The 23743-nt window shown below is 36.1% G+C and overlaps 1 protein-coding gene across 5 annotated transcripts in view; it reads left to right on the top strand.

Annotated features, from left to right (window-relative positions):
- MANEA (mannosidase endo-alpha) overlaps nt 1-23743 on the top strand; it is a 78473-nt gene that overhangs the window by 2105 nt on the left and 52625 nt on the right. Inside the window, exons 2-4 of one of the 5 annotated variants that reach the window (XM_069077222.1) lie at nt 12537-12597; nt 16940-17066; nt 21938-22523. The exons of 1 other annotated variant lie outside the window; for it this stretch is intronic. In XM_069077222.1, the coding sequence (XP_068933323.1) occupies nt 21977-22523 (547 nt within the window). In that variant the 5' untranslated portion in view covers nt 12537-12597; nt 16940-17066; nt 21938-21976. Of the gene's footprint in view, nt 1-12441; nt 12598-16939; nt 17067-21937; nt 22524-23743 lie in introns of all 5 variants that reach the window. 3 more of the 5 variants (XM_069077223.1, XM_069077221.1, XM_069077224.1) reach the window with 3 other exon arrangements.

Genomic DNA, 23743 nt, shown 5'->3' with positions numbered 1-23743 from the left:
AGAAGAGATTCCTGTTTGGGACTAGATTATCTCTGAGGTACCTTCCAACTCTGAGAGTATTTCTATTTTATAAATAAACTGAAAAGCAATTGGGATAAGATTTTAAATGTGGTATATACAAAACCTGGCATCCAGGTTTATTTCAGTATTGGGGGAAAAAAACAAAACCCACCAACCCTAATTTTTAAAAATTGTTGTTTTCTTATATAAGCATTTGGAACATAAGAACATAATGGCGGTGATTAAGATTTAAATATTCAGTATTTGAAACAAAACTAGAAAATACCAGTTTTACTATTATAACATGGATAATAAGGATTTTCCTATTACATAAAAATAAGACACTATTAGTTAGTTACATTGATACTCACCTTATTTAAGTTCTGGATATTTCCTGTTGTGTTGCCAGGCTATAAGGGGAAGGATGGTCCAAAGCCTTTAGTTTTTGGCTAAACAATAGTCTCTGTAACAATTCTTCCTAAAATTTTAATGTAAACGTGACTATAAGTTTTGTGTCATGAAGACCTCAGTAATGTGTTATAGCAAGTCAGGCTTTCCTCAGGGCTATGATTTACTTTCCTGGTTTTAAGTAGTGGAAATGTCCATTTCTCAATCAAAAATAAACTTTAAAGCCTTATTCTCCACAAACTCTCCACCAGTGCCAGTAATCATCAGTTAGGGAATGGTTGGTTAATTGCTGTCATCCCATCTAGTCCTTGTCAAAGTAATAAAATGTGTACCATTGAATGAAAAATTAAAATTTGAAACCATTGCATAAAAAGTTCTCTTTAAACATCTAATTGTTTTGAAGCATTTTTTGTCCCAAAAATGAATTTAAATTATTTTTGTTACAGCTTTTAAAAACTAGTCTCTCAGTTCATGTAGTTAATATCTAGTATAGTTACACATTATCTAAAATGGTGGTAGTTCCAAAGATCAAAACTTAATAACATTACATATTTTAAAAATAATAGTTTTTCTTATCAGTTGTTTTAAGTTGCAAGATTTACTGAGGCTTTAAACTTAGTCATATGTATTAGAAAAAGTTTGAATTGACTATGGGAAAGAACAAGGAGAATTTAGAAAAGACCATTGGATTTAGCAGCGAAGAGATCATTAGTACCTTTGGCAATAGCAGTTTTAGTGAAATGAAAGTCAAAATCCCGATTGTAAGGAGTTAAGAAGAGAGTAAAAGATGACAAAGTGGAGGTACCTACTATAGATGGTCTTTTCTAGAAGTTTGACTATAAAGGTCAGAAGAGTAGTTATCAGGTGATCAGATGATGTGAGGATTTTTTTCAGGGTAAGAGGAGACATGGGTATGTTAGTAGTCAGTAGGAAATAAACCAGTAGGGAGGGAAATACTGAAAATAAGTGAAAGAATGAGGATGACAGAAGAGGCAGTCTGTTAGAGGAGACAGAATCAAATGGGATCCTTGAATAAGTAGAGGGTGTTATAGCCTTGGTAAGGAATAAGGCAACTTTATAATGTGAAACAGAGGTGAAGGGGGAAAAAGTAGCAGAAAGGCACCAGTGATGGAAGATGAAGAAGATAGAAGAGGGAGTTAATGGTGAGAGTGGCCTCAGTTTTTTTTTTCTTAAAACATGAGGCATGGTTCTCAGCCCAGAAAGTGGGGGAAGGTGGAGCCATAGGAGGTTTGAGGAAGGATGAAAAGATTTGTAAGAGTCACTATGGAAAATGGCATAGTGAGTTGATAAGGGAGGTATAGTAGGATTACCAACAGCAGTGAGGACACAGTTGAGGTTATAGAACATAAATTTTTAGTGGAGCCAGTGGAAAGATTGAAGGATTTCCTTTACCTTTGCTTAGGAGCACATGTGTAGAAGCCAATAGTGAAAGTGATTCAAGGCTGAGGCTTGGTCAGGCTGAATCCAAGATACGATAAGGTGACTAGGGATTCAAAAGAGGAAGCCAGTGTAGATTTGAATTGGTTCACCAAGGAGTCAAGATGGAGATAAAAGGACTGTCTAGGGCAGGGAAAAAGAACTTGGAGAGATTTGAGGGGTCAAGAGATTGGAGGTCACAGTGTAGATGAAGAGTAGGGAAGGCAGAAGGAGATGTGAAAAACTAATAGATTATGATCAGATAAGGTGATTTTGGAATTCTTGAACATGAAGGTGGCACATTTGTGGGCCATGGCAAGATCAAGGCTTTGACCTCTGGGGCTGGCTGAGGTGGAGTGGGAAGAGTAGCTCATGGGAGGTAAGTAGAATGAGGACCTGGGTGTGTTGGGTATTTGAGGGCAGGAGTCAGAGAGGAGAGAAAATTTGTAAGCTGGGTACATTGAAGGAGGAAGGGGAGTGACTTGGAGTTTGTAGCCAATAACTACTTGGATTTTGATTGGTTAGTAGAAATAAATAGCATGAACCTCAAAGGAAGAGAGGTTACTGAGTGATAAAGAAAGGGGGAGAATCTGGAATTGGCAGTGGGGAGCAAGGAGTATTCTAGCTCTCATGAACTGAGAGGAAGTAAAAGTGCTTCCAGTACTGGAAAGAGTGGCCAGGGGAGACTGTCATCATGGGGAAGCCAAATTTCAATAAAAGCTATTAGATGGAAGGAATGGGAGGAGACAATTTAAAATAAAGGGAAGTTTGCCGCCTAAAGGTGTTTTTCAATTTTCTTTTGTAAAATGGAATTCTCTCTACTATTTGCACCCCACATGTGCATTTTCTTTTCTCCCATCTATTGAAATTCTATCTGTCCAGCTAAATGCCCAATCTTTAGTGAAACTTCCCTTTATCTCTTTAGGTACTTGTATTCTTTTAACATATTTGTGTACTTGTGTTATGTACTTATTATATTCTAACTTAAATTCTATATTTTAATATAACTTACCTTACTAAATTTTAAGTTCCTTTACTTATAGCTCCCTGTAGCACCAATGCAATATTTACAGCGCCCATGATCATGATAAAGATCACGACTATAAACACCGCATGATGTTTGATCACAAAATATGCCAAACTCTCCATATAGAGAACAGAACTGAAGCATTTATTTAGACACCAGAAAACAGAATCCCAAAACCAGTAAGCCAATTCCATCATAATACCAAAGATATTCAGAAGCCATAGTAACACAGAGCCACAGCATCCTTCAGCCTTCCCACAAACCAATACAAGATCAGTATTTACTCGCAGACCTCTTTCTCTCTCCTTGCCTGAGCACCTCTCTCTCCCACCTTCTCTCTGGCTCTGACTCTCAGCTTCCTCTGGACTCTGTTTCCTTTAAGCAAACTCTTCCCACTATAGACTTCACATGACTACATGCATCCTATCAGGGGGCAGCATTTATTTTCAAATCAAGGTCTTCAAATCCTCTAGGTCTATTAAGGGGCAGGGAAGATCTTCGAATTCCCATTCCCATTATGCTCTCTAAGTACGTAGGCCAGGTCTCTGTAGTTGTGTGCTCAATATGTTTTTGTCAACTAGATGTTGTTGAATTAATAACATAGTAAAACAGGTTAAAGTTCCTGGGGGATGGGGGTGGGGAATGAAGTATAAAAACAAAATACTGGTGTAACAATCTTAATGTTTGACTTAGCCAGGGATGGGGAACCTGTAGCCTCCAGGCCTTTTGACTGAGTTCCAAGTTTTACAGAATAAATTCTTTTATTAAGGGTATTTGTTTTTTGAAGTTAGGATTTAGTCATAGGGGCCCACTTGAGGCTCTAGAGGGCCACATGTGACCTCAGGGGGTTCTCCTCCCCTGGCTTAGCCTCTTAATGGTTTGAGCCTAAATGAATGAATTATAGAATCATGATTTTATTCATTTATTTTGCTTTTTGTGTTTTGTTTTGTTTTTTTGGAGGGCAATTGGGGTTGTGACTTGCCCAAGGTCACACTGTTAATAAGCGTGTCAAGTGTCTGAGGCCGGATTTGAACTCAGGTCCTCCTGACTCCAGGGCCAGTGCTCTATTCACTACGCCACCTAGCCGCCCCTAAATGAAAGACTTTTAATAGATTCTCCTATCTTGATCATTTAATGCCTTTGTATATTATTTTTTGTTTTCTTCTATTTATTTCCTTAATAAAGTTCTTCGGATCCTGAACACATCTCATTTGAATTTAAGAAAGGAAAGGGTTTTTTGGAACCCAGGTGTTCCAGAGGTTCAGAAAATCAAGCCTACTCCTTAGATTTATGGCAGTGAAAATGCAAGAACTAAAGTATAACTCTGAGATGGGGATTTGGGTGTTTAGCAGCAGAAACTGCTCCCAGCCGCCAAGGGACATGCTTCTTATGTAATATAATAGCTTATATAACATGATATATGTGAAGGGCTTTCTTTGTTGTCTCAGTTTGTTGACTCGTATTTATGTTTCTGAAATTGAAAGATTTGACTAATTCTCTTTGAATTCCCAAAGCTAGTTATTAGGGACTAAGAGATACATGGCATATTTATCACTCATGGTTGTTGTTTTTTGTCCTTCATTCTCGAAGAGGACCCTGACATCAGGAGGTAGTTGAAATGACATGTAAGTGAATTCAATTTAAGTGAGAGAGGGCTGTGCAAAGTCACCATCCTCACTTTCTTTTCCAGAGCCTTCTGGGTCCAGAGGCAAGATATAGATCAGGACTGCTGGAGATAGCCCCATCACTCCTGGTATTAGAAAGATAACAGTAACAACAATGAAAAAAAAGACTATGATCTTCTAATGCTTTCATTATCTGGGTCTAGCTTCTTGGATAGTTCAGAGCTGGAGTTTCTAAGTAACCATTTCAAACTTCAGTTTCTCTCTCTCAGGAACTGCTGCTAGTTTCAGATTATGGAGTCTCTTTGTAAAGGCCATGCACCACAGAGACTAGTACTAACAGCTAGCTGAAGGGCTTCAGTGAGCAATTGTATAGTTCAGTTCTGATAGTCCTTCAGAGACCATACTGACACATAGTTGGTCCCTTCAAATGTGTGCCTTATATACTTTGCTGAGATTTCATTTATTTATTTATTGCATTAATATTAGTAAAATTAGTCAATAGTTCTCTTTTCCTTTTTTGTCTTGCCTTGTCTTGAATAATAGAACCACATTTATCCCTTAAAAGGAATTTATTAGAATGCCCTCAATAAATTATTGAGAATTTTAGTAATGTAGGTTTTAATTGCTCTTAAACATTTGATAAAATTCACTTTTAAATCTGTTTGGGACAGGATTTGTTTACTCTGGTAGCTTTATGGCTATGACTTGTTCAATTTATATTTCTGAGATCATTTCATTTATTTTCTCTGTTATTTTGTTAATTTGGATGTTTCGTTTTGTTGACCTTTAATTGTATTTAATAGTTTTATTTTTAAAAACTAAATAAAAACATGCATTCATGTTTTCTTTGAATTTGCCTTGTTTTCTTTTTAAAATTTTGGTAATTTGTTTTGATTCAGGAAATCATCAAATAATCTCCACTCTTTAAAAAACAACAACAACAAGCAAAGGCATTTATTGATGTCGTACAAGAAGCAACAAGTATTAGGTGTACTCTTCCATAAAGATACACTTTATTGGGAAAATGGACCTTGTAGTACATAGGTAACACAGGTAGAAGAGCATACAATATAGGGAGCACTTGTGGACCGGGTAAATAGTGGAGTAGTATCTCATGTGTCTGATATAGTGCTTTTGAGGTTTTTAAAGATGTTTTCATACTGTTCCTGTAAGCCCTGCTTCCTACTGTACTGGCATTATAACTACTGACTGATATCACTCAAGTATATGTGTGGTGTTGGCTGAACACTGCTTTCCCACATAGTCTCCCAAACATTGTTAACTGTCTTACACTTCTGACTCATGAAATACTTGGCATTCTCCAGGGAAATAACAGGCCTTGCCACATTCTTTCAGCTTAAAGACCATAGGTTTTCCCTACCCTGTACTTCATAGTTCTTTTTTTTTTATATTAAGGCTTTTTTTTCCCCCATATCAAGCATTTGTTTTATGGGGGTTGGGGGAATCATGGATGGGGGAACACCCTTGTAACCAATAAGCATATTCACACTAAATAAAGTCCTATGTTAGCCATTTCCAAAAATGTATGTCTCATTCTGTACCTTGAGTCTATCACTTTTCTGTCAGGAGGTAGGTAGCTGCTTTATATTGATCCTAGAGAATGGTGGCCGATCTAAACATTGATCAGAGTTGTCTTTTAAAAGTTTTTTTGTTTTTATAGTTTGTCATTATTGAAATTTTTCTCCTGCTTCTGATAATTTCATTCTGCAAAAGTTCATAGATGGAAGATAAATTAGTGGAGATGATAGAGGGGTTAATTTGCTAGAAAAGGTGGAATAGAATGAGTTCATTTGTGCAGGTAGAGAGGAGTTTGCCTTGCCAAGGAAAAGCACCAGTTCATTATGTGGGACAGTGTTGTTGGAGTCAGAAGGCATCTAGGGAGGTGTATTGAGGAGTAGGAGAAAAGAGATACCTCTTACCAAATAGGCTTAATTTCTTTTAATGAAATATGAAGCAGACTTCTCAGTTGAGATGGTGGGAGGAAGTGAACTATGATAAGTTTGAGGAGAGATGAAAAAAAAAAAGCCACTTTGGTGAATGAGATAGTTAATTAGAGAGGCTCCTGGCCTGTTGGCTCTGGGCTTCTCGGATCCTGTTCAGAAGAAGCTCCACCAAGACAAGTTTTCAGGACTCAGTTCTCCATTCTTCTGTAGCTGTTCTGCCACCAGATCCAAGTCTCATGGAAATTCTCACTGTGCCTCTCTGGGGCTTTTCTTATATACACAGTATTACCTACCTCACTTCCTTCAGCCAACTTCCTGTTACACCAGTAGCAAGGGACAGGAGTTCATGCCTTCTGTTCCCCCAATCAGAGGCTTGATCAGTTACTAAATGTTAAGTACCTGCTACTTTTGCCAACACAAAGGGATCTTCAAATTCAAAATTGCATTACCATTACAGTATCATTTACCTATATTTTAGCAAAGAATTTATTTGATTAAGACTCCACACTCTAGTGGAAAAGAAATGGGCTAGATCATAGTAAAATTTGATAGATCCAGAGTTGATTGAATGGCCAAATTGGAAGAATAATTATTAATGCTTCAATGTTACTTTGGAAAGAAATTTCAAATAGAGTCCTCAAGTATCTGTACTCAGACTTGTACCATATGATATTTTTGTCAGTGATTTGGATAAAGACATAAATGACATGCTTATCAAATTTACATATAGCACAAAGCCAAAAAGCTAATCATTTATTGGATGGCAGAGTCAGGCTACAGAAAGTTTTTTAACAGGTTAAAACAGTGAGCTGAATCTAACAAGATGAAATTTAATGAGTGTAAATGTAAAGTGTTAACAAGTTTAAAATCAGTTTCTGAAGTTCAGCATGGGGAATACATGAAAGAGACTGAAAAAAGATGCTGTAGTTTGAGTGGACTACAAGCTCCATATGTCATAAGTGTAATATAGCAGTCAGAAAGGCCAATGTCTTCTCAGATACGTTGTTCAAATTTAGGAAGGATATACTATGAAAAGATTTGATAGTCTTTTATTCTTTTCTTATAGAAAAGATATCAAAATATGGTCTAGATGATAGTAAAATAGGAGGTTCAGAACTGACTGGATGACTGCTCAAAGAATAGTCACTACCACCTTGGAAGGGAACTATACCTGTTTGGACATTTGTTTTTCAGTGCTTTGGATAATAACATATACATATATTGCATCCTTATCAAATCTACAGATGTTGTGAAGCTGGTGAAGGGGGTACTTATCTTACAGGATGAAAATCAGGATGCAAAAAAGATCTTAAACCTAGTTTAGGTGCAATTACTAGGGATTAACATAAAGTTATACTTGGGTTTAAAGTGCTGACTTCATGAGAAGATGGAAAAGGAATGGATAACAGCTTAATGGGGAAAGAAAGGGATTTTTTTGTAGACTGCAAAATTTGTTATTCATAGGGTGACAGAATAGCCAAAAAAGCTAGCAGAATTTGGACTGCATTAAGAGTCATGGTTTCTAGAAGTCAAAAGGTGCTGGTTCCCTTTATCATGTTCTTACCATGTTTGTAGTACTGTATTTAATTTGGTAAGCACAGTTAGGAAGGACATTGATAAGCTAAGCTAGAGAATGTCTAGAGAAGGGCAACCAAAATGGTGAAGGACTTTGAATTTCATGCCATATGAGGATTGGTTGAAACTACTGGGTTTGTTTTGCACTGAAGATAGAAGACTAGGTTGGGGCCTGGGTGGAATGGGGAGGGAAACAAAAGATAGTTCTCAAGTATTTGAAGCTCCCCCCCACACACACACACATTTAGAGAAGCCTCTTAAATATGTTATTTTTGGCCCCAGAGGGCAGGACTATTATGATTATTAAAATTTGTAAAAAAGGTAAACCTAGCCTCAATGTAAAGAAAAATCTCAACAATTAAATAGTATTTTAAAGTGGAATAGGTAGCCTTTGCAAAGCAAAAGGTTGCTGACTTTTTGGGTTTGTTGTGAGAGGAAATTCTTCTGGGGGAATACGTTGCACTAGAAAGTCTATGTGGTCCCTTCCAGTTCTGAAATTTCTGTTTTCATTAGGCTGGCATGGCAAGAAGAATACTTTCTAGGCATAGTAGACAATGCAAACAAAACTTTACAGGACAGCATCAAGGAACTGTTCCAGTTTTGTAGGATTGTAAAGCGTGAAGGGGAGTATTATAAGATAAGCCAGTTATTGAATTTTGCGACTAGGTATTGAAGGCTACTAAATGATGATTTAAGGAGTTTGAATTTTCTTTGACATTGAATAAAATTTGTTTTGTTTTGTTTTTTAAAGCTAGGAAATAAGGTGATCAGCCTGTGCAATAAGAAAATTCTCTGGCAATTGTATGTAAAACAGATTTTAAAAGTAGGGAGAGATTGAAAACAGGTAGACTGTTTGGAAGGGAACTGTAGTAATCGTGATAGAAATTATAGCCAGGAGGGATGGACAAAATTTTTAGGCCTTAAAATGGGCAGGTCTTAGACAATGGTTGGATGGATATATTGCCTACTAAGGAAGTAGAAGAACTAACCAAATTTTGAAGCCTGGAAGAATGTTGGCATCTTTACCAAAATAGGAAGGATGCAGATAGCAGATATTAGAGGAAAGATAATGCTTTTGTTTTTAAAATATTAATTATAGATGCCAGTAAAATATACTGCTGGTGATATACAGCAGACAGAGATGGGAGCCTGTAGCTCATTAGAGAAGATGTGAGTAAATTTGGGACTTTTACATATTGGAGGTCATAAATGACACTACTGAAGAGCATGATGGGAAAAATATAGAGTAAAGGAAAGCGGACCAAGGAGAAAGCTTTATCTGAATAATGGCTACAGCTAAGGAAGAGAATGCAGAAGCTGAGTTCACAAAAGGTCTAGGGGAGCACTAATGAGATAGGAGGTGTGGCGTTTAAAAAGTTCGAGAGACATAGTTTCTGGGTAATTTATCATTTGATTAATTAGGCCAGCATGTTTATTAATAAAAAGATGGTTCTTTGGCTTTTTCTCTTAGACCAAAGACCCCTTATGATCATGTGTTCACAGTTTATATACTTGTGGAAGAGCAGATGTTTCTGAGGGTGGCGATCGACTCTGGTTAATAATTAATGAAAAAGTGAATATTACAATGCAAGGGTGGGCTATATTACACTGAGGGTCTTGAGGAACATGACTTGGATTACCTAAATCTTGGTCAAAAAGACTTATCAATTTCTGTATCACCTATCTGACAAAAAGGAGAATCAACTCTTTCTAGACCTGTCTGAGAAAATACAGTGAACAGGAAAGCACCCAGTAGCCTAAACTTAGAATTTCTTTTACTGCCTATCTTAGCTGGGTAAGTTTTTTAGAAAGATTTCCCACACTGGTTGGCTTCTGGATGAGGAAGTAGAATAAGGGAAGAACCTTGGTCCTAATACACTAATTAGTTGTTAATGCCAGAGAGAAAAATCAGTTCTCAGAGAAGAGAATAATGAGTACTGTATTTTAGAAGTCAAGGGGAGGAGAGGTTGTCTAGAAGAAAGTAGTGATCTTTAGTGTTAGTAGTGGATGATTCTGGCAAGTCAGGAAGTATGAAGGACAGCAAATATTTGATGATGGTGATCATTTGAGAGGTTGCCACATTAAAATGAGAGGTGTTGTTTTTTCCTGCCAAACAAGAAAAAATTCATATTATTTGATTTAATATTCATCTTGCATATGGTCCTAAATCAATAATGACACTAAAATATCAACTGCAGGTAGACAATAAACCAGGTCAGATACACTAATTTACCACAGGCTTTTCATGTAGTGTTGGTTGAAAGCTTGTGAGAATGGTTATAACATTGCTTTAGCTAATTTAAAAAATTAAAGGACCCCTTTCTATACATTTATAATTAGGGTACTTTAAAAAAAACATTATTTTGAGGTAAAGACACTCATTATCCACTGATTTCACTGTGATGTACTAAATACAAGAGATAAGTAACTGTGAATATTAGAGGTGGAAAACTTACAGAAGCGTGTCATGTCCTTTAAATAAAAGATAGTCTGAATTTGGCATAATTAATATTTTTCTATCTGCATATCTTATGGCATAATTGAAGAGAGTTTTTAATAACATTAATTCCTATTAATAAAATACATGTTATTCAAGATACAAGTAAGATCCTATCTCATTTTCTGGGTAAGGTGCCTACCTTGTGTGGTTAGGTAAATAAATATAATAAGCAACTTCTTCCCTTCTGTAGCAATTTTTGTAACTTGCAACTCTTTATATACCATGCCTCTCTTTCACTGTGGAATTGAATTAACACTTACAGATCCTGGTTAGGCATATAAAAATAAATTAGAAAAATTAAGGATATAGTGACCAAAATTTTAGCTCTATTAGAGAAGTTTTAGACTTCTTTGAACATTTTTTTTTTAATTTGAGAACTTCAAAGAAGAAGTAAAGAGATCAGATATTACCATTTAATCTTTGCAGTAAAGCTTGATAAGATAGAAATTCAACAGGTGTCCTCTCATTCTAGATTCCCAATACTATTACAGTGGTGTACTATGGGTGAGTAAGAAATATAATAGCAGAGAAGCACCTCTCATATGAAACTCATTTGAAGTTTTAAGAGGTGGTTAAGTACAGATAAGGATTCTCTTTCTAGAACCCTGCTGGGAAAACAAAACTGCCAAGAATTTAGAATGCACAGATTGTGGTTATAAAAGGTTTTCAAACTACTACTTGAAGATAGAAGAGAAAGGCTGGTTTGAGAAGTAAACAGCTGATTGAGAAAATATCTGAGAAAAAGATTTTGGTTTCTTGGCCCATGACTTTTTATATAGGATTTTTGTGAACTCTTGACAAGGGATGGAATTTGTCTAATGAAGACCAGTAAAAAGAAACATCACTTAGAGAATTACAAATCTGATCAACAAGACTTTTAACTGAGATAAGAGGGAAAAAGAAAACTGCAAATGTATTTGCCAAATCAGATATCACAACATTATTAGAAACAATATCAAAGGAGCAGTAAAATGCATGACTTTGCTAAACAAAGGTATAAAATTTGGGTAATAAGATGCACAAAAGATTAACACAAGCAGATAAATTCTGTTTCACAAGTATCACTGGGACTTCAGTTGTGTGTGTGTGTGTGTGTGTGTGTGTGTGTGTGTTTAATGAACTTAAAAAGAGTATATAAGGACCGGATTTGATAAAGTGGGTAGGAGAACGCCATTGTATGTTGAGAAGTAGTGTAGTTTACTCCAGTAGAAATTCATGACCAGGTATGGTAGTGGTGAGCATGATGGGGAAAAATTGGTGAGGATCCACAGACCAAAAAAAATGAAGTAATTATTATTTTAGTAGTATACTACGGCTCACTGGGCCAGAAGGAGGAAATAGCTGATAATGATAAGTTCAGCAAACAAGGGACAAGTAATGGAATGGTTTGTATCTAATCCAAGTATGTACTGGATCGCTTTCTGTGCTTTAAAATAGAGCAGCTAACTTAAAATCTCAAATTGTCTTGATGAGGATTTCGTTTTCTGAAAGGTAGAGAAAATAAGAATATTCTGCTGTTTTGAACCTGATACTGACCAATAAGGAAGAACTCATAACTGAGGTATTATGAGACTATGGAATGAAATATAAACATTTCATTTTAACTTGATGGCTAAGGAGAAGAAAGTCTGTTATAGTCTGACACATAACCTAAAATTTGGGAGAGCAAGGGGTAGCTAGGTAGCGCAGTGAATAGAGCACTGAGTTCAAGTGCAGACTCAGACATTTAACATGTACTAGCCATGTGACCTTGGGCAAGTCACTTAACCCCAGTTGCCCTACCTTACCCCTCCAAAAAAAAAAAGCAAAAAAAAATTGAGGAGAGCAGATTTCATATTTTTTTATTCATCAGACATTTGTCTAAATCATCATAATCATCATTGTAATATACACTATCACCTTTAGGGGTTACCAAGTTCTTGTCTCACAAAAGCTTTGTGAGGCAAAGAATATAAGAATTTTTCAGATTTTATAGAGAAGTAAATTGCTTTATTCTGAAGAGGAGACAAAGAAGAAGAAGATGAAGTCCTGGCCCTCAAAGACCCTTCAGTCTAATAAAAGGTATGACACAGAGGCAGATAAATATTTAAATACTGTCAGTTTGTAAAAATGAACATATAAAATGCTGAATCAGATGAAGAAGAGCTAGCTTCCCCTCGTGTCTATGTTCATGTGCTTGACTTATGCTTGGAGCATTCAGTAGTCTGTGCCACATGCATACTCTGAAACACCAGGCTGATCAGGACTATTATTGAAAAAGAGTGGATAATATATCCCATGACATGATGATTGATGATGATGATGATGATGATGATATACAAATTGATCTTAGGGAGATGGTGAACTTCAAAAACGGGATTCTAATGACAAATGAAAATTCCTATGATGGAGAAAAGAAAGTGCTTATATAAAGAAACCCATTTGCACTCTTGGTGATCTCAATAATACAGCTTATGTTTTAAAAATATGTACAGAAAAAAATGGGGACAAATCAAAGGTAATCGGACATTAATACATAAAATATGTTCAAAATCTCATAAGGATATTGTCTGGAGTACTAAAATTCAGAATGTTAAGCTGGTGATGAAATCCCTAGGACAATAAAAATCACTTCTGAATTCATTTTAGAAGTAAGAGAAGGGGTAGTACCACCATTTGGGGTGAATAAATTGAGGATAATAGGTGACAGAAGACTGAACTGTTTAACTCCAAATTTAATTATTCATTTTTTCTGTAATGAGGAATAAACAACCTTTGGAATAGAACAAATAGTTACCAGGATGTTAGAAACAATGATAAGTGAAATTCAGGTAAAAGAACCCTCAATCAACTTTAACTTCCCTCTGCTAAAGTCATTAGATTTGGACACTCTATTTAGGGTGCTGAAAGAACAGGCAGAGGTAATTTCTGAGCCATTCTCAATGACTTTTGAAAAATCTTGGACCATAAGAGAGGTGTTGCTGCAAGATCTGAGATGTACAAATGTTCCAGTTAAAAAAAAAATACACTACCACCACCAGACAGTAGAACCAGCAAGTCATACATCAGTAAGTATGGCTTTGATTCCTGGAAAAATTCTAAAATGTATGGATGGTATGGGATCATTTAGGACAGGAAGTAAAAATTTTTAAGAGCTAGTATAACAGAATAATTGGGCTGTTAAATCATAGAAATCTGATAAACATTATATTAGGTAAAGTCCTATGTTTATACAAATATATTCTACATTTGTAGATAATATGAAAAGAAATGCACTAATGATAATAGGGGCATTTAGATCTGTTTGAGTGATCAAACCCAAAGATTATTCAGTGTTAGCTTGGAGAAATAGGGTTTCTAATGAAATGTCTGTCTTCTGGGACTCACTGAGACCTGGCTTCTTCCTGATGACACCAGTTTCTTCCCCACTTTCTTCAGCACAGCTACATTTTCTCTCATACTCCTTAACTCCCTGGTTATGGTGAGGGAACACTGCTCCTCATTGCTACTTTCTTTTTTATTTATTTAAGCTATTGGGGTTAAGTAACTTGCTCAAGGTTACACAGCCAGTTATTTCTGGGTGTGGTGCTAAGTATCTGAGTCCGGATTCGAGCCCCACGTCATCCCGACACTGGGGCCGGTGATCTTACTCGCTGTGCTACCTGGCCGCCCCCTCATTGCTACTTTCAGACTCTCTTTCTACCACCACTCTAATTTATAGCCCAGTGGAGATGTTGATGTCTTCTCTGTCATATCCAAGGGCATTATCCTTTCTTCCTCAGTCATTTCAATGCCTGACTTATAGTTTTCTATCTTCTCTATATCTTGCCTTTATTTAGAGGTCTTCAACATATCTTTAATATCCTTAAAATATCCTAAATTTCCAGTTCCTTAATCTACTGTCTTCCATGAGCTACTCCTCCAATTCATTTCAGCTACACGCATCACTTATATGTGTTGAACTTACTTGTTCACAAACTATCTTATCATAATCTTTTATGATTACATTGTTGCCTATTCCATAAATTCTCTTACCATGTTCTTCATATCCACCAGATCATTCCTTTTATTCATAAGTTCTTTCCCAGGCCATCAGCCCTATACTGGTTTGCATATACTTACTTTCCCTATCTTGACTCCATGGTGAAGCAACTTCTTTCATTCTGTTCTTTTTGTGCTGTGAAATGGATCTGAAGGATATGCTTATTGAACCCACTACAAATTTCTTTGATCAAATTTCAGTTGGGCCCTCAATGCATCAAGGAAAACAATCTTTTCCTCCCAAATCAATTCACTATTGGAGACTACGTAACTGCTTTTTCAAAACTCCTCATCTTTCTTCAACCAAATGTTAGGGTGTTATTTTTTTTGTCTGTTTGTTTTTTCCCTAAAGCAAAGACTTAATTGACTTTGACACCCTGTTCACTTAGTGACTTCTGGTGACTTGCAGGGTCAAATACAAATTCTTCCATTTGACATTTAAAGCTCTTTATAATTTGGTCCTTTCTTACTTTTCTAGTCTTCCACACAGTTTGATCCACAAAGATTGCTACTTACTCAGGTAATCCCATTCCATCCCATCTTTTCCAGCATATTTCCCCCTCTATCATCCCTACTCTCTTCTTTTCAGTCTTTCCTTATCTACTGGCTACTTCTCTGCTGTCCATACACATACTCATGTCTCCCCATCCCCCCAAAACCCTCATTTGTTCCTTCTATCTCCACTAGCTATTATCCCATTTCTCTGCTCTCTTTTGTAGAGAGGGCTATTTTCTGCTCAACCTTTTAACTCACAACAGTTTGACTTCTGACCTCATCATTCAGCCCAAGCTACTGTCTGCAAAGTTACCAGTGATCTTTTTATTGCCAAATTTAATTACCTTTTCTAAGTCTTCATGTTTTATGACCCCTCTTTAGCCCTTGACACTGTCAGTCAACCCCTTTTCCTTTGATACTCTCTTCTCTCTATGCTTTTGGGACAGTACCTCTCCTGGTTCTCCTACTTATCTAATTACTCTTTCTAAGTCTCCCTTACTGCATCTTCATCCAGGTCCCATCTTCTAATTGTGGGCATCCCACAGGCCTCTATTCTGGGTCATTATCTCTTCTCCCTCTTTACTCTTTCATTTGGTGGTCTCATCAGCTCTCATAGATTCAAATATCGTCTCTAAGATGATAATTCCCAAATCTCCTTATCTAGCCCTAATCTCTCTTATGACCTCCAATTTCACAACTCCACTATCTGTTAGAAATCTTGAACTGAATGTCCCAAAGATATCATATCAAACTCACCATATCCTAAAGTGAACTCATTATCTTTCGCCTTATATCCTCCCCACTCTTTAACTTATATATTGCTGTTGAGTATACCACCATCCTCCCAGTCACCCAGGCTTGCAACCTAGGTGTTATCCTTGTTTCCATGCTCTTACCTCCTATATCCAATGTGTACCTAAGGTATATTGATTTTACCTTCATAACATCTCTTGAAAACACTTCCTTTTGTCCTCTGGTACTTCACTGCCCTGCTATAGAACTTCATTAACCTTATGTCTGGACTATTGCAATAGCCTACTGTTTGTTCCCCCTGCCACAAGTCTCTCTCCACTTTAGTACTTCTTTCATTGAGCTTCCTAAAGTGAATGTTAACCCTGTTCTTCTCCTTACCTTACTCTCCTTTCTTCCCCCTTCCCCCAACCCAACAAACTCCAATGGGTCCATATCATCTCCAGGAACAATTATGGAATTGTGTTGGTCATTTAGAGCCCTTCATAACCTTCCTCTCCCACCACACAAACATAGACACATACACACATACACACACACACACACACATACCTTTCCAATATGCTTACACTGCCTCATGTATTCTGGGATGCAGTGACATTGTCCTTCTTGCTACTGCTCACGCTAGAAACTACATGTCCCATCTCAAGACTGTCCATCCTTAAGGATCATCTCAACTTGAGGTTCATTTCTCACTTCCCTCTACATCTATATAAATTATAGTGTCTTTTATTTTGTAATGATTTTAATTATCACATTATTTTGTGTATATATAAGGCTTGTAAGCTCTTAGTTTCCTCATCTCTAAAATGTGCTAGAGAAGGAAATAGCAAACTGCTCAAGTCTCTTTGCCAAGTAAACCCCAAACAGGGTCATGAAAGTTGGACATGACTAAAACAACTGAACAACAAGCTCTTAGAGAACAGGTACCATGTCTTGCATGGTTTTTAGTATCCCTCTCACAGCACTTTGTATAGTATTGGGCACATAGTATATACACAATAAATGATTGATAAACTAAATGCCATAGATGTTAATACTTTTAATACTTAGTATTTATGGGCAGAGAGGAGACTATAGATTTTAAGTTAACACTTAATGCTAATGCTCTGTTATGTTTTGTTTTGTTTTGTTTTAGAATTCTCTGGATAGTAAAAAAAAGCACAAGAGGGTAGTAGAAAATACTAATTGATTCTGAGAAGATAAGTAGTGCATCAGCTGTCTGACTTCAAAGATCAGTACGTTCATTTCTCAAGTGATTATTGGTATGTGCCTTTTTGTTGGTGAATTATTAACATTTTACTTTCTCAGAATAGGATAACCTTTAAGTTGTAGTTATAATTTTTTCATATAGTAGTTATATTGTTGATGACAGTAAGGGGGGCCCAAACATGGTAATGCATTTTAGAGAGTTTGAAAATATACCTGAATAGGGAGGAAGGGAAGGGAAGAAGCATTTCTACAGGGAGGCACTATGGCAAAACTTAAAAAATATTATGTCATTTGATCTTCATAACAGTTCTTGTGAAGTAGGTTCTATTATTATCCCCATTTTATAGTTGAGGAAACTGAGGCAAGCGTGTTAAGTGACTTATCCAAGTGTCGTTTCCAAGGTCACAGAGCTAGCGTCTGCAGTCAAATTTGAATGCAGATCTTCCTGACTCTAGGCAGCGCTCTATCTACTGTTCTACCTAACTGTCTCATATATACAGTTTCCTTCAAAAGTCTTTGTGAAGTTTTGGGCTATTAAAGCTTAAACTCCTAAAAGTATTTCAGTCTATAAACACAGACACTGAAAAGAAAAAGAAAAGATGAAGGTATAGGCCAAGGGAAAAACTATCAGTAGTCTGGAGCAGCTGAGGAACCAAGAGCCAATAGTGGAAGATGGGGCCCCTCCTACTAGCTACATAGCAGGAGGAGCAGACCAAGGCAGTCTCCTTCTGTAATACCTCTTGGAGACTGTGAGCTTTACTGTTCATCTACTACCCACTACTACAACTGTTTTTTTCTGTTTCTCTCCCTATTTCTTTTCTAAACTCGTAAATAGGAGTTTGAGAGAACTTTTCCCTAACAACTCTCAGGAAGATTTCTGTCTTCCTTAACCTTAATTCTACCTATGTCTTTCTCCAACCCTGCCCACCCCTTCTAATAATTTTAAGCTAATAAAGTTTAAAGTTGCACAAAGACTTTTGAGATATTCTGTATAGTAAAATCCTTAAAATTTAGGCAAGAGAATTAAATAAACTTTATTAACAGTACTAATAAGCTTTTTGTACTAATAGTAGTATAAAACTTTTCTCCAAACCAGTGAACTACTACAGTGATATAATGTAATCTCCAAACTTACCTACAAACTACATATCCAATTACTCTTAAGATGAACTTAAGAAAATGAGATAGGGGTAGAAAATCTAGGAGAAAATATAAGTTAATGGTAAAATGAGGAATAATACCTTCAAAGAGCTTTACAAATTTTTCATTCTCTATAGTTATGGACTTCTTATGCATTTACTATGATATTATTGCCCCATCTCTCTTTCTGGTTGTTGTGGTGGCGATGGTGATGATGGTGATTGTTCTTCTTTAAATTTTTTATTGTTCTTTCTTTTTGTATTAATATATTTTTTAAGCATCCCCCTACCCCAAAGTGTCTCTTCAAAAAAAAAATATATAGTTAATTAAAACAAATGTCTAAAAATGCATGTTTGATTTTGTAACTTCACTATTCATTACTTGTCTGCTGAGAAACAAGAGGCATCTTTTATCATCTAGTCTTCCAAGGTCACAATTAGTTACTGCATTTGCAGAGTTCCAAAATTTTACTAGGTTAACTTTAACATTGTTACTGTCATTGATTAGTTGTTCTGCTTATTCTGCTTATGTCTCCCTATATCACTTCATATTATTCTTCCCAAGTTCATCTGAATTCTTCATATTTGTATTTCTTATGATGCAGTAATGGTCCATTACATTCATATATGGCAATTTATCATTCTCTAATCAATGAATCACCATTTGTATTTTCCTGCCCTTTGCTACCAGAACTGTCCTACTATACGCCAGAATATTCCTAGCAGTCCTTATATATTGGGAAATAGCTAAACGAATTTGGTACTCCAATGTAAAGGACTTCCTGTGATAGAAGAAACAAATTGGGAAAGCATAGGAAGAAGACATAGGTTGAAGCAGAATGTAGTGAGGAGAACCAGGCAAATGAGACACAAGGACAGCAGCATAAAAAAAAGAAACTCACCTCTGTGTAATTGCAAGAATCAAGCTTAGTCCTGAAGAAGAGATAATAAAATGTACCACCCTTCCTTCTTTGCAAAGTGGTGATACCATGGACTGTGGAGCATTGTATATGCTGTCAGACACAATTGACAGGTAGATTAGTTTTGCAGAATTTCTTTTGTTCTTTCAGTAACATGAAAAGTACATCAGAGAGGTACAGCCCTTCACTATGTGGGACCTGAGGGGAAAGGTTGTTTTAATTGACTGGAGAGTCATAGGCTTCCTAGAGGAAGTGGTATTTGTATAGGTCCGTAAAAGAACTTAGCAGAAATAATTATCACCAGGAAATACTTGGGCTTGAATTCTGATTTTGAGCCTTACTAGCCATGTTATCATAGGAAATAACCTCCCTGAATCTGTTTCTACTTCTCAGTATGGTACCTACCTCATAGGAATATTGTGAACATCAAATGAGAAGCTAGCCTTTTGAAACTATAAATCTCTTTATAAATCTCAGCACTCTCTTTGAGTGGGGAGGCCACCCTTTCCCCTAACCTTGCCTCACTTCTTATCCTCTTACCCCATCCTATCAGTCACACACAAAAGGAGGAGCAGACCCAGACCTAGTCAAGTGCCTTCTGTAACACACCTTGGAAACTGTGAGCATCACTATATATCTGCTACCCATTCTTACCTCTGTGCATTCACCTGTTTCTCTTTTTCTTGTACTAAATACATTATTCGCCATTTAAGAGCAAACTATCCCTAGCCTCTTCATCTATCTGAGCTTCATTTCACATATGCCCTCCTTTAATTCTATCCACCCATTCCACTGTACTCTCTGTAATTCCTGTTCTGTGATAATCCTTTCTTCCTCCTTCATCTTGAACCTCTTTCTCTCTCACTCTTCTCATCTATTAGCCCTTCTGGAGAAATTACTTCTCTCTGACAGTACCACATCCCCAACTATCTTTTCCAGTTCTGGGTATACCTTGTCTTACGTTCCTCCTCGACACCGACATGCTCCTACAAGAATAGTGAGAATATTTTTTGTTCCCTCTTATGAATTCCTGGCTCTTTCATTTACCTGTTTTACTCAGCAGACCTCTCCCTTTCATGTCATCTCTATCAAAATTTCCTACCCACTCCATATTATGGATTCATGATTTCCCATCTTTTTTTTTTCATGGAGTTTAGTATCTGACTTACCATGTTCCTCTCCTCTTCTATTCTTATCCTTACTTTTTTGGACATACTACATTTGAAGCACTTAGAGAATTGATAGTTGGAACAGTAGTAGCAAGTAAGATTGCTAAGCAACAGCCAAATAAGGGGTAAAAGGATAGCAACTTAATAGGCTGAAAAACAACTGAAGAGCAAATGAACATTTAGAGAAGTGGGAAGAAAATCAAGAGAATGTAGTGTTACAGAATTGAAAGGAGGCAGGAAAGACGGTGGTCAGTAATATTATATGCTTCCAAGAGATCAAAGAGATAAGGAATGGGAGGAGGAAATAACTTTTATTTGGTTATAACAAAGTAGAACTAGTGATCTTGGTAAGAGTGGTGGGATAGAAACCAGTCACAAGGACAGAAGTTGGGAAAAAAGTCATAGCATTGGATATATATGTAGCTTTTTCCAAAGAAGAGAAAGATGGAATAGTACTTAGATTGTGTAGACCAGTCAGGTGAAGGCCTTTATTTATTTTTTTTTAACTGAGAAAATGCTGCACATTCGCTGGCAATTGGGAAGAGTGAGTGGATAGAGTCTGAAGGTTCTTTTAGAAGAGTGAGTTTTTAACTTTAACTTTTAACTTTAACAAAGTTATGGAGTGGTGGAATGAGATGTAATAAGTCTTTGAGATTACCTAGAGAGAGGGAGACAGAGAGAGAGAGAGAGAGAGAGAGAGAGAGAGAGAGAGAGAGAGAGAGAGAGAGAGAGAGAGACTGAGAGAGAGAGAGGTAATGCAGAGAAATTTTTTGGAGATGAGGGGTATGGAAAATTTATTAATTGTAGAGTCTATAACTTCCATAAGTTTATCCATCTAATTTTTTATAAGAAAACAAGACTTAAAGGCATCTAATCAAATGATTAACTATTTTCTTAGTTTAGAACATATATAGTAAGTCCTACGTAGCCATTGAATAAATACACGTTTTGTAAACCTCTACAGCAAAAAACAAAATTACAATATTCAAAATGGTTTGCTATCAGCTAACTTTTTCCCCTCTGAATTAACACTTGGAATTTTAAATGTTTCATGCTGAAAAGTTATTTGTAAAAACTTTTAAATTGTTAACATTTAATTATTACCCATTTCTTAGGGGTGCTTTTCATTGAGACTTGAACATTTGATAGTAAGAAATCAGGAACTAATACCTTTTTTTCATCTTTTTTCCCTTTTTTTTTTTTAAAGGCTATCTTTTCCCTTGGTCATATTCATTTAGAGTCTGAAGACTTTTCTTTAGAAGAAAAATACAGAGTAATCCCTTTTGATGTGGGTTTTGAATACAAACTTAATTAACCTATAGGTAGTTTCTGTTAATTAATTATTAGATCTTCCTGTTAAAAATAATACTTGGGAAATTTTAGCACACATAGATAATAGGATTTCTCCTGTCTTAGTAGTAGTCTATATTTAAAAAGTTAAATAGACTTGACTTTATCCTTACTAAATTTAATTAGCATTTAAATGAAACTGACAACTCCAGACTATTTTTACAATTCATGTTAAAGCATAAGTCTCAGACCTTTATCAAAATTGGTACTTAAAATTAATATTTACACACTTTTTTCCTGAGTTTCTTAGTGCTGTGAATATTAAAGAATGTATTTTAAAATTTGGATTATATAGGAAGGTATTGTTAATATTGTTTGCTAATTTTTTTTCTTTAATAAATTGCAGCTGGACATTTGTCACTTTGGATTCTAAAATAATGTCATCATGGCAAGATTTCGAAGAAGAACATGCATCATTTTGTCACTTTTTATTTTGTTTATTTGCTCCCTGATGATGGCTTTGAAAACTCTGAGACCTGATAGAGCTGTTTTTGGGGATCCATTTGGACTTGACCTTCTACCAGAACTTCGCCAACGCAAAGTCCACTTGGAAACTAAGGCTGACATGCCAAATGATGCCATGGATGATAGTATAACAAACAGCAAGAATATAAAGAGTGTTGCTGCCAATAGCCTAAAAATGCCTGTGATGCCTGAGATGAACATGGAAGAGCTTCCTTCCCCTAATTATAATTTTCATGTATTTTACTATAGTTGGTATGGAAATCCACAATTTGATGGTAAATATATACATTGGGACCACCCCATCTTACCACATTGGGATCCCAAAGTTGCTAAAAATTATCCAGAAGGCAACCACATTCCTCCAGATGACATTGGGTCCAACTTTTACCCTGAATTGGGAACTTACAGCTCCAGAGACCCTTACATCATAGAGACTCATATGAGGCAAATGCGCTCAGCTTCAATTGGTAATGACTTTTTTATTTGTTACTTTGATTTGGTTATTTCCTTACATTGATATGCTAAATTCCTGTTCCTATATCTTAGAAGGGATAATACTTGCCTTATCTACCTCTCTGGGTTTTTGTGATTAAAACCTTTAAAGTGTGAGTTACTGTTTGGTGTGACCATAACCCAAATTGAAACCTTTTGTCTTTTATTCAGCTTTCTCAAAACCCAAGGAAAAACACCTTTCAGCAGTGCTGTTAATTATGCAATCTCTTCTGTTTCTTTTCCATTTTTTTCTTCTGCTCTTTTCATTTTAACTATTTCAAAAATTATTTAATATTGCCCTAGGGAAGGTAGTAGTAATAAATTTCAAATTAGCTAGTGCTGCCCCTTTTTACTTGATCTAGTTAAAGGTTTTATATAGAAAGTTGACAGTGACCAAAATAAAAAAACGTTTTCTAATGTGAATTTGAGTTGTTTCAATTCAGGTTGCTTCAAAGTATTCCTTTTGAATGTGTTATTTTGCAAATTAAATAATTATTCTTTAATTTGGCTGCTATGGAAATCTCAATTTTTACTTCATAATTCTCTAAAATAAATCTATAAAACATCGGGATTTGCTCAAGTGGAGGGAAGAACAACTTGGAACTCTTGGAGAATCTGGGGGTTCCAGAGTAAAGATAGGAATTAATTACGAGAAGTATTAAACACATTCCAGGCAAACATAAGTGTTGACCTATCTGTCCTCAAACTCTTGTTATAGTATTGTAATATCAACAGTTAAATATTCTGAGATTACGAATGTCAGTTAAAAACACTTGCCTCTTAAAAGAAACATTATAAACTCAATATGGGATCCTCCAGGATAAGTTAGGGGGCCCTGGGAAGTTTATGCACTCTTTGTGATTTGCTGGTTTGGGGGACAATGGTAGCAAATGGTAGAATCCTCACATTCAATACTAAAAATGGGATAGGGAAATCAAGATAGCCGGGATGTTTAGAAAATAAAAATGATTTTTTATTTTGTTGAGTTTTTGTTTTTTTGTTGGGGGAAAGCAGGTGTTGGTGAAGAAATAAGCTTGACTTCTCTGCAATGTGAATTATGGTTGTTAACAGGCTTGCCAAGATCTGTGATTTCCCCCACTTTTATTCACCATTACCACTATGCCTCATGCCTTGACCTGGCCATTTCAATACCTGAGACATAATACCAACTCCATCTCTCATCTACAAGTAACAG

The sequence above is a fragment of the Petaurus breviceps genome, unplaced genomic scaffold, assembly GCF_028583685.1.
Source record: "Petaurus breviceps papuanus isolate PSGF00001 unplaced genomic scaffold, PetGlider_PUasm1.0 90977, whole genome shotgun sequence".
Taxonomy (NCBI): Eukaryota; Metazoa; Chordata; class Mammalia; order Diprotodontia; family Petauridae; genus Petaurus; species Petaurus breviceps.
The sequence above is the reverse complement of the archived record's forward strand: the minus strand, read 5'-3'. Positions and strand labels throughout refer to the sequence as shown.